Source organism: Chiloscyllium plagiosum, unplaced genomic scaffold, assembly GCF_037043375.1.
Source record: "Chiloscyllium plagiosum isolate Xiang-an unplaced genomic scaffold, Cpla_swu_hap1 HiC_scaffold_5, whole genome shotgun sequence".
NCBI classification, from domain to species: domain Eukaryota; kingdom Metazoa; phylum Chordata; class Chondrichthyes; order Orectolobiformes; family Hemiscylliidae; genus Chiloscyllium; species Chiloscyllium plagiosum.
The window spans coordinates 104,783,654-104,795,945 of NW_028270143.1; the positions used below are offsets into that span (position 1 = coordinate 104,783,654).

The window sequence follows — 12,292 nt, forward strand, 5'->3', positions numbered from 1 at the left end:
TGCAGCCAAAACAATTTGCACACGGGAACAGGCACCCAGCTCAAGGGTTCGAGCAGACTGCATCCCGGGCTTGCTCGCTTCTTTGCTCAGCACCTTCCTGAATGATCTCGGCATCCATGCTTTGCTTTGCCTTGCCATGCTTTGCCAGTTAGTACGTTAGTGATCCCACCAGAGCCAAAGGTTATCACCACTCTTTTGGGTATGCTGTTTTGTGCCCACACTCAGACAGGCTGTTTTTAATGTTTGTCAGTAGGTATGCGTTGTGGTGGCCGGGGTTGGAACAGAGCACAGCAAGACTTCAGTTTAATACCTAAAGTGTGTGCCAGGTGCCTGCGTGGCAAACACACGCTGTATATTCATATTCAATTGAATGGCCATGTAGGAGCACTCCCTGCCATTCTTGTCATTCTCTAGGTCTGTGATGCAGCAAAACTATGGCTTAGACAATGCCATGGGTGAGTGGAGTCAGTGCCACCTTGATGGACAAAAGTGTGACATCCATCTCTGCTAGATGTTAAACATTGAAGGTGCAAATACATAAAGCATAGGTTGCAAACTCGAACAAGATTTCATTTGCAAACATTTCTTTGCACATATGCAATTCTAAGCGAATGTGCTGATGCATCAAATGCTCGTCAAGGTGAATTACACCATGCCATTGGTTCCAGTCAAACTGATAATGCTGGCCATGTGCTGGTGACTCAGCCAGTGCAGTACCTTTACCAAGTTGGTGTATATGCTGCATCCAGTGCTATGGTGGAACAGATGATGAGGGTGCTGAAGGCCCGGTTCCACAGCTTTGAGGTTCTGGGGAATCCTTCCAGTATAGTCCAGATAGAGCATGCCAAATCATCCTGGTGTGCTGCGGACTGCAACAAGGCGATGTGACCGATATTCAAGAGCAAGGAGAACCGAGGGCAATCATCCCAGGAGAAGGATGAGGACATGGAGCTGGAGGAAGCTCTCCTTGTGGATGACAGAGCTCGGGTGCATTGGTCCTGACAAGGCAGTCAGGGCCTGACTGGCTCCAGGTTCCAGTAGATGTGAGCTGGAAACAGCAGATATTGATGGAGAGTCATGGTCAGGATGCCAGCATTTGGTTCACAAATGAACTGCAGCCTATATTATTCCTCATGTTCCCTTTTACTGGCTGTTATTAAAAGCTCACATTTGGACTTGTCTTAATGCTTGCCTGTCTGTGATGTTCCCACACTGGACGATGAGAAGATGCAGGTATCCAATGAGTTTTGGGAAAAGAGTTTCAGGCACGCAGAGACAGTCTTCAGACAGGATGTATCTGAGCAGATAAGGTGTGACCTCGTGGTTCAGTGACACATAGGATGAGAGAATGGGATGTAAGTGAGAGAGAGTGTTGGTTATGTGCCATGGGCAGTATGGCTTTGAGGCTGCTGTGCCAATATCTTGCCAGTGAGAGGCAATGTTAATTGCCAATGCTGTCCTCTTCAAGCAGCCTCTCAAAGATGGTGTGGCCTCAAAGAATGCCAGATTTTCAGCAGATAATCACTGTGGTGAGTTGATCCAGAAACGGCATGTGGGAAGAAAGGGTGAGGATTGAATGGGAAGGAAGCCATAGGGTTGGTGTTGGTAGTTAATAAGTTACATTTGGTAAGGTAGAGCAAGAAATCTTGCTGTACCTCACGGCAAGAATTCCTCCAAAAGATCCAACACAGCTCACACTTAGCCAAAAAGTGTAAGATGCAGCCCGCTATCTTTCTTTTAATCAGCCAGGGAGATTAGCACTCTAAGTGAAAGACAAGAGAAAGATAATGGTAACACAAGTCCATAAAGATAAAGTCATACAAAACTCTCCATGGCTTGACTTGCATCAAGTCCTGATCCTCTTTAATCCTGATTTACAATGGCCCTACGGTGTGGAATATCTTCCCTACAGCCCTCTACTTGTCTCCTTTCCCTCTTTAAAACACTGTTTGAAACCTATTCCTTTTAACTGAACTGTTTGTTATCTAACATAATGTCTCCCTACATTGGTGTTATGCTTTATTCTATAAAACTCCTTTGGGATGTTTGATTACATCAAAGATGCAATATGAATATAATTTGTTGTTGTTGGTAAACTATCAAATCAAATGACATAACCCTGCCTTGAAAGAACTTCAGTGATGCGGTACTGAGTCTTTCATAGGATCCATTGCCTCGGCATCTCAGAATATCCATAGAGATGATTGCGCTGCCTGTTCTGATGCTGGAGATTTGAACGTGTTCAAATTCGTGACTGTGATGATGCACATTAAGACCAGGGCAAAGCAAGGAATTGGAATCAGAAGCTTAGGAGTGCAAATCCTAAAAGCTTTGCAATCTCAGCAGAAAATGTTGCAAATAGTCCACGTACTTTACCACAGCCATTGAAATTGCCTCTCTGCTAATGTCTGTAACCAGACATCTCTGATATTTTGATGGATTTAGAAATTATCCATGAGAACTTATCCACCCACCCTTTCAGGTGTGATGTGATATCAAGATACAAACCTTGATATTCCATTGCAGTTAAGAATCTAGCTAGCTTGAAACATTTTGTAATGCTGAACCTGCATGCCTGTTACCCTGTTTGAGAATCTCCTCTTGCTAATAATTTTAGCAAAAAGGTCAATGTAGGCACAAAGTGGCTTTTTTAACACAAATTACTGAGGAGTCAGATAATCACTTTCTAAATTCTATGGGCAGAGAAAAGCCAAAAGTTGGATCTCTTCTGTTAGAATGTTATTAAGACAGATCGAAAAAAAAACTTGGGCATTTCATGCTGGGAAAGTGGTCTTCAAGCAGTGATTGGATACGCAAATGTAAGATAGGTAACATGGGAAAAAATATCTACTTTCAAATAACTTGAATGGGGGGAGGTTGGGGGGACATATGTTAACTGAGTTGAAAATGTGTTGCTGGAAAAGCGCAGCAGGTCAGGCAGCATCCAAGGAGCAGGAGAATCGACGTTTCGGGCATAAGCCCTTCTTCAGGAATTCAGGGACATATGTTAAAACCAGAAAAAAAGAAAATTTACATCTGATAATAGGAAGTACTTCACACACTGAGTGTCCAGTGTCCTTCCGGAAACAGCAGTGGAGGGAAAAGGTATGTAATCATTTCATTACCAACTGGATACTACAACGGGGGCCTTTCATACATTTTTGGATGGATGAACTTAGAATGGCCTCTCTTATCTGTAATTGTCTTGTGATTAGAAGCTACGGTACACAGAGGAAAGGATTCCAGCTGCAATGTGTAGTGATATCTTAAATGCATTGAAGAAGAACATTTACGTGTAGCAAGGAATACCAAGCAGACAGAAACCTTTATCACTGTACTCAACAAGTCTCTCTGCATAGTGACCAAAAAGATCATTCCTGGACCCTGTACTGAGCTCTGAATCAAAAAGAAGCACTTTTTGTCTGTTGCTAACCTTTGGTCACCAGTTGGTTTGTGATTAAGGATAACCTTTTCTAGTTTTATCAGTTTAAAAAAAAACGTTTTTTCTGCTGTTTCCTTTTACAGGTCTAAACATGAAGGAGGCACAAGTTGTTGCTCTGTCAACAGGGACAAAATGTATAAATGGTGAATATATTAGTAACCAGGGTCTAACGCTTAATGATTGCCACGCTGAAATTGTGGCACGGAGATCCTTTCTTCGTTTCCTTTACTCTCAACTGGAGCTACATTTAAGGTAAACAAAGAACAACTTTCTGCTGATCGTTCACCTTAACTCTTCATTCTACTGTGAAGCGCAGATTCGGTTTTTCTGTAGCAAGGCCAGCATTTATTGCACTAACTGTCCTTGAAGTGACTCAGCCATTTCAGAGGGCAGTTAAAAGTCAACAACATTACTGTGGATCTAGAGTCAGATGCAGGTCAGGCCAGATAAGGACAGCAGATTTCTTTCCCTAAAGGACATTAGTAATCCAGATGGAATTTAATGACAATCATTGATCATTTTATACTCACCATTACTAAGACTGGCTTTCAGCTCCAGAATTACGAGTTAATTGAATTTAAATTTCACCAGCTGCAATGGTATGATTTGAACCGGGACTTCAGGGTTATTAACCAAAACAGAAATTGCTGGAACATTCAGCGACCAGAAACATTAACTGATTTCTCTCCACAGATGCTGCCAGACCTGCTGAGCTTCTCCAGCAATTTCTGTTTGTGTTTCTGATTTACAGAATCCAAAGTTATTTTGGCTTTCCTTCAGGATTATTCAATTAATTTAGTTTAGTTTACAACCAAGTTGACCATCTCTTTAAAGACCCAGCATTATTGACTTCCCCATTGAAAGGCTTGCCCTCAGGTTTTTAAACTTTCATCGCTGTTCTCAATTCCCTGCCTGGTTTCATCCCTCCCTGTCTCCGTCTCTGACATCAGTGATGTGTGTATTGTTAGAGAGGATTCTGAAGCATAGGAATTACATGCATTTGGAAAGGCAAGGACTGATTAGGGATAGTCAAAATGTCTTTGTGCATGGGAAATTGTGTGTCACTAACTTAATTGAGCTTTTTGAAGAGGTGATGAAGAAGATTGATGAAGGCAGAATGGTAGACGTTGTCTGTATGGACTTCAGCAAACCATTCAACAAGTTCCACAAGGTAGACTGGTTGGCAAGGTTAATCACAGGGAATCCAGGAGAGCTTGCCAATTGGATACAAAACTGGCTTGAAGGTGAAGACAGAGGGTGGGGTTACAGGGCTGTTTATCAAACTGGAGGCCTGTGACTAGCAGTGTGCCACTGCTTTTCGACATTTATCCAAATGACTTATTTGTGAATATAAAAGTTAAAAATCACACAACACCAGGTTATAGTCCAACAGGTTTATTTGGAAGCACTAGTTTTCTAAGCGCTGCCTCTTCATCAGGTAGTTGTCCTGTTGGACTATAACCTGGTGTGTGATTTTTAACTTTGTCCACCACAGTCCAATACCGACTCCTCCACATCGTGAATATAGAAGGTATGGTTGGTAATTTGCAAATGACACCAAAATTAGTGGTGTAGCAGACAGTGAAGAATGTTCTGTCAGAGTACAACAGGACTGTAGAGATTTTGATGAAGTCAGCCAGGTGGACCTCATAAAATATGAGTTCCCTGACTGGGGCTGTTAATCTAGTCCCATTTGACAGATAAAAAGGCTAACGGGCCAAGGAGCAGCAAATGGAGTTTAATTTAGATAAATATAAGGTTTTGCATTTTGGTAAGGCAAACCAGGACAGTACTAATACAGTTAATGGTGAGGCTCTGTGGAGTGTTGCTGAAAAAAGAGACCGGGGGGTACAGGTGCATAGTTTCTTGAAAGCAGAGTCACAGGTAGGCAGGGTGGCATGTTTGTTTTTATTGGGCAGTGCATTGAGTATCAGAGATAGGACATCATGTTGTGGCTGTACAGGATATTAGTTAGGCCACTTGTAGATTACTGTATTCAATCCTGGTCTCCGTGCTATAGGAAAGACATTGTTAAACTTGAAAGGGTTCAGAAAAATTTTAAATGGATGTTGCTAGGTTTGGAGGGTTTGAGCAATAGGGAGAGACCGAATAGGCTGGAGCCGATTTTTCCTAGGAGCATTGGAGGCTGAGGGGTGACCTTACATAGAACATAGAACATAGAAGAATACAGCGCAGTACAGGCCCTTCAGCCCTCGATGTTGCGCCGATCCAAGCCCACCTAACCTACACTAGCCCACTATCCTCCATATGCCTATCCAATGCCCGCTTAAATGCCCATAATGAGGGAGAGTCCACCACTGCTACTGGCAGGGCATTCCATGAACTCACGACTCGCTGAGTAAAGAACCTACACCTAACATCTGTCCTATACCTACCCCCCCTTAATTTAAAGCTATGCCCCCTTGTAATAGCTGAATCCATACGTGGAAAAAGATTCTCACTGTCGACCCTATCTAAACCCCTAATCATCTTATACACCTCTATCAAGCTTTATACCTTATTGAGCTTTATAAAATCATGAGGGACATGGATAGGGTGGAAGGCTAAGGTCTTTTCCCAAGAGTAGGGGAGTCCGAAACTAGAAGGCATAGGTTTAAGGTGAGAGGGAAAAGATTTAAAAGGGACCGAAGGTACACCTTTTTCTCATGAAGGGTGGTGCTTGTTGGAATGAGCTGCCAGAGGAAGTGGTGAAGGCTGGTACAATTACAACATTTAATAGCCATCTGGATGGGTATCTGAATAGGAAGGGTTTGGAGGGATATGGGCCAAATGCAGGCAAGTGGGACTAGCTTAGGTTAGAATATCTGATCAGCATGGACGAGTTGGAGCAAAGATATCAGCCCGAAGTTAATACTGGCTCCCTGAACAACCACAATTTTCATTGCTTCACCATTGGGCAGTTATGTCTTGGGCTGTATAAGCTTTAAGCTCCAATATTGCTTCTCTGAACCTCTCCATCTCTCAATCTCACATTCGCCCTTCAGGCACTCTTCAAAACCAAGCTGTTTTTAACCAAGCTTTTGGCCATGTGACCTAGTATTAGCCTATACAGTACAATGTGGCTTTTAACACATGTAACCATGGTACATTTTATTATGTTAAGGATTCTATCTAAATACAAGTTTTTTTTATTGTTTTATACTGCATAATCTTTTTATTAGGTGTGATGATTGGTTGATCCTTGAAAGATTCATATCTCAGGCCTTTCTTCTTAAAGAACTAAGCAGCCCTCCTCCACTCTCCATCCACCCTAACCCCTCTGGATTATGTTTCTGTGGATTCAGCCGCCTCACCTCCACCCTTTTCTCATCAGCATCTGTGCTTGTGGATTGCACTTGCCGGCCATAAAACCATCCTTCCGCTTTTTACAGTGGTTAAAATACAGTTTTTGAAGTAACCCTTTTACTTGCCTTGTCATGGAATCGGGAGGTCCATATCCAGTCCTTTTGATCCATGTTAACACTGAAGGCCATTGCCAACCTCTACTTGGTCCCACTCCAACAAGTTGCATTTCTGCCCAAACCCCCTTACCCTTCCCATGCTAATTCCACTAGAATAACCCCAAACTACCTGCTCATTTCCCCTTTTCTCTCTAAAAGTATTATTCTCTGCTGTATTTTCTGCATAAAGAAATGAATCGAAACTCCCTCTAATTCATCGATTATCAGCCTCCTCACTTCCAGTGGAAATAGTCCCGGTGTCTCACATTCCATCATCATTATGGGGCAGACCTAGATACAGAAAGGAAGACATTCAAGTTTACAAAGGCTAAGTTGTCATTTAGGTGCCTGTCAGTGTTAAATTGCAGGAAATCGTTTGTGGTATTCCAGCCCAACTCAAAACCATCCATTTCCAGTTTGTAACAGAGTACAAGGTGAGCAGCAAGGAGCCAATCTAGTGTGATTTGGTCTTTTAAATATTATGATGAGGCGGTGTGCCTTCCCTTTAACAGCCATTTTATTTTCAGCCTGAGGCAGCCATACCTCAGGAAAATTGGTAGCTTCAAGAGGATGAACAAGCCTGAATCCATGAGGTAAGTAACTCGACAGCACTGCCTTTGAGCGAGGAGGATCAAAACTTATAAGCTACCCAGTAAATCCAACCATTCCCAACACATTCCTCCGCACACCATGAGCAGGCTGCTACCCCCAACCATTAGCAGAGCACCAGATCACCAATTGCTTCCTCTGACCATCTTTGAAATCTGTTGATCATCAATGAACCTCTATTCCAGACCACAAACGGACCCCTCAGCCCTCACTACCATCTGGACCCCTGTATGATCTCAACCCCCACTGCAATCTGAACCCCACCTTCATGTAATCACCCTCATTCTCATGTAGTTGCTCTTATAGGCTTTGTCCCTGAGGAACAGGCTTCCTGTCTGAAAGGCGTGATGATCTGGATGTCTCCTGTCCTGGAACCCCCCCGTAAAGGCATTCAGCAGTTGTATTTTGTCATTCTGTTTCTCTGGCATTCCCAACTCACGACAATCACTATCACCCACCGTCAGCAAACATCAATCCCACACCCACCTACACCTTTGACAGAATTGATCTTCAGCTTAACATTCAAAAATGTCAAAAAGGAAAAGAGAGAGTCATAAAAGGGAAGCACTTAAGGGGCACACTCAAAGTGAGGAAAGTTGTTCAAACACACAATAAATCACGAATAGCATAGAATTTGCAATAAGTGGTGAAACCATTTTGTTCTCACACTTCAAAATCTTGGATTGAAGTTGCAAGCACCTTCGAGTGAACAGCTCAATGGCTTCCCATGCGTTCCAGTTGGATGGGAAATGGCTCATGGGTTGAGGTGATCAGGAGAGACTGGAAAGAGACCGCAAGACAGCAAAATTGACTTTTTTTTGCTACTCATTAGAGCAACATGAAGAAGATACTCTGAGAATAAACTGGTTGCCTTGGTAACATTTCCAAGGCTCACAAAGGCAGTTTTCCAGCTTCCTACTTTTCTCATAAATGTATATCTAATTTCACAATCAGGAACACACTCGTTTGCACATCAGCGCTTTATCGGACAAATAATTTTGGTGACAGAGGTTTTTATGGTTCTGCTTGCTCAGTTTGGAGGGAAAATGAACTTTAACTAAAATGAGATACATTTAATTTTCGTGAACTGAGACTAATGTATGAAATCTTCGTACTGAATAGTCTGTAAATACAACACTCCATCTTTAAATGGGATGTCGATAGCTAATGCTCTTTTCAGATAGATTGCCCTTTAATCAGAAGATCTACGACAGAAGAATGAAAACATATTTTGTTACAACATTGGGAGAATTAATAATTTACAAAATATTTTGCCTTCTTTTGAATCCAATCAATTAGTGTACAACTCACATTTGAACTACTGACGATAATAGGAAGACCTGAATGTAATTGTGCTATCATTAATTGGCAAGAATCGACTGACAGGTTAAAATCTGGGTTTGCAGAGGGACTGTATTCCATGGGAACAGCAAGCACCAACTTCAAATATGAACAATTTAAAGTATTCATTTTTTAACCGTGGGCGGCACGGTGGCACAGTGGTTAGCACTGCTGCCTCACAGCGTCAGAGACCCGGGTTCAATTCCCGCCTCAGGCGACTGACTGTGTGGAGTTTGCACGTTCTCCCCGTGTCTGCGTGGGTTTCCTCCGGGTGCTCCGGTTTCCTCCCACAGTCCAAAGATGTGCAGGTCAGGTGAATTGGCCATGCTAAATTGCCCGTAGTGTTAGCTAAGGGGTAAATGTAGGGGTATGGGTGGGTTGCGCTTCGGCGGGGCGGTGTGGACTTGTTGGGCTGAAGGGCCTATTTCCACACTGTAAGTAATCTAATCTAATCTAATCTAATCTAAACCTTCATTCTCAAATATGTCATCCACATTCATGTAAAGTCCGAGAGTCAAACAGCACGGAAACAGACCCTTCGGACCAACCAATCCATGTCGAACATAATCCCAAGCTAAACTCATGCCACCTGCCTGCTCCTGGCCCATATCCCTCCAAACCTTTCCTATTCATGTACTTTCCCATGTGCCTTTTAAATGTGACTCTGCCCACATTCACCACTTCCTTAGAAGGTTCATTCCACACACGAGCCACCCTCTGTGTAAAAAATATACCCCTCATGTCTTTTTTAAATCTCTCTCCTGTCACCTTAAAAGTGTTCCCCATCATCTTGAAATCTCCTATTCTAGGGAAAGGATACCTAGCGTTAACCCTATCTTTCCCTCTCATGATTTTATAAACTTCTGAAAGGTCACCTCCCAATCTCCTACGCTCCCATGTAAAAAGCCCCTGCCTATCCATCCTTTCTTTATAACATAAATCTTCCATACCCAGCAACATCCTGGTAAAGGCAGAATGGATCAACACATTGTTACCTACATCAGGGCCAATGTATGCTAATGTTTGCAGATGACACTAAAGTCGGTGGAGTAGTGGACAGTGTGAAAGAATGTTACAGATTGCAGGGGAACTTGGATAAACTGCAGAATTGGGTTGAGAGGTGGCAAATGGAGTTCAATGCAGCTAATGTGAGGTGATGCACTTTGGGAAGAATAACAGGGAGGCAGAATACTGGGTCAATGGAAAGATTCTTGGTATTGTGAATGTGCAGAGAGATCTTGGAGTCCATGTACACAGATCCCTGAAAGTCACCACCCAGGTTGATAGTGCTGTTAAGGCAGCATATGGTGTGTTAGGTTTCATTGGTAGAGGGGTTGAGTTCCAGAACCGCAATATCATGCTGCAATTATACAGAACGCTGGTACAGTCACACTTGGAATATTGCGTACAGTTTGGTCACCATATTTCAGGAAGGATGTGAAAGGATTGGAAAAGGTGCAGAGGAGATTTACCAGGACGTTGCCTGGTCTGGAGGGAAGGTCTTATGGGGAAAGGCTGAGAGACTTGGGTCTGCTCTCATTGGAAAGAAGGCCAATAGGCGATTTGATAGAGACATACAAGATGATCAGAGGATTAAATAGGGTAGACAGTGAAAGTCTTTTTCCTCGGATGATGATGTCAGCTTGTACGAGGGGGCATATCTACAAATTGTGGGGTGATAAATTTAAGGCAGGTGTCAGAGGCAGGTTCTTTACTCAGAGAGTGGTAAGGGTGTGGAATGCCCTACTTGCTAATGTAGTCAACTCAGCCATATTTGGGAGATTTAAACAATTCTTGGATAAGCACATGGATGATGATGGGATTGTGTAGGGGGACAAACTGAGAATAGTTCACAGGTCGGCGCAACATCGAGGGCTGAAGGGCCTGTTCTGCGCTGTATTGTTCTATTAACAAAAATGACAGACTGAAGAATAAAATGCTGATCACTGTCAAAGTTGTTCCTCAGTCAACCCAATAGTTGTCAATTGTAAATTTTGGGCACGGATCCTATCGTTGGGGCAGTTTTTCCCCTCCATCCCACAGGTGGCCAAGCAACATAGACCAAATGGGAGTCAGCCCCAGCGCAAATGTTGTTTTTCCACATGGAAGCAGAATGTTCTAAAACATTCCGTTGTAAAACTATGGACCACATACAAGCCCCAGATGCTAACTGTTGCAGGCTAGGGATCTCAGTCCTATTGGTTCTAAAGGGATGGAAACTGATCATCCTTTTGTTAGTTATTTCCCTTCATGCCCCATGAACAGTGAGAAACATTTAACACTGTTCTTGCATGGGATGATACTCCATCATTGGTATAACCAACCTATCCTCGCTTCAGGTCCCTCAGGCAGGCTACGGGTTGCATTTCTCCAGCTAGATTCTGGATCAGTGGTGTTGGAAGAGCATAGCAATTCAGGCAGCATCCGACGAGCAGCAAAATCGACGTTTCGGTCAAAAGCCCTTCATCAGGAATAAAGGCAGAGAGCCTGAAGCGTGGAGAGATAAGCTAGAGGATTTTCTACAAGAATCTCAGGGAGTCCCTCTCCCACTGCAACTCCCAGGTCATTTCCTCTGATGCTACTTTCTCCCCACCCCACCCTCCCCTAGCTTATCTCTTCACGCTTCAGGCTCTCTGCCTTTATTCCTGATGAAGGGCTTTTGCCCGAAACGTCGATTTTGCTGCTCGTCGGATGCTGCCTGAATTGCTGTGCTCTTCCAACACCACTAATCCAGAATCTGGTTTCCAGCATCTGCAGTCATTGTTTTTACCTCTTTCTCCAGCTAGAGCCCATTGTCCTCCTGCATCTGACTGTGGCCGTTTGCAAAGCCAACTAATCGAGACAGGCAGGAGGCTGGAAGAACACAGCAAGTCAGGCAGCATCAGGAACGTTTTTGGCTCTAACCAAGTTTGTTCCACTGCGAAGTCTCTTCAAAGGATGCCCGTTTTGAAGAAGTTCTCTGGAAACCTCCTGGTGCTGCCCAGCTTGCTGTGTTCTTCCAGCCTCCTGCCTGTCTACTTTGCAAAGCCAACTAACTGTTTCTCAGTGCTGATCACTTGAAACTGCTGTCTTTGATTTGCAGGGAAGTTGATGTAACCTGAGCTCAAAACTAGATTCCTTAGTCCCCGTTCCCATGGTAACATGAAAAACATTCACATTGCATCCAATGCCGACCAGTCACTCTTGACTCAAATTTGCTTTCCTTTTAAAAGTAACTGAATAGTTTACAAACCAAATTCTTCGCCACCTTTCCGGGACTCAGGCCTGGATTTTATGCTCTTTCACTTGGGGGGGGGGTGGGATTTGAAGGGAGGGGGCTCATACAGTTCAGTGCATGGCATTCCAGCTGCCTGCCTGCCTGCCCACTCTATCATGAACCTGTCTGGTGTCAGGCAAGGGGGAGTGGGATCTTCCTTTCTGTGTCTGAAAAAGCAAGGGC

At 43.5% G+C, this 12,292-nt stretch overlaps 1 protein-coding gene across 2 annotated transcripts in view; it reads left to right on the forward strand.

Moving 5' to 3' along the window:
- The window catches only part of adarb2 (adenosine deaminase RNA specific B2 (inactive)), a 748,761-nt gene that overhangs the window by 611,934 nt on the left and 124,535 nt on the right, over positions 1 to 12,292 (forward strand). For both annotated transcript variants that reach the window (XM_043690659.2, XM_043690662.2), the window contains one exon: positions 3,526 to 3,694. In XM_043690659.2, the coding sequence (XP_043546594.2) occupies positions 3,526 to 3,694 (169 nt within the window). The remainder of the gene's footprint in view (positions 1 to 3,525; positions 3,695 to 12,292) is intronic.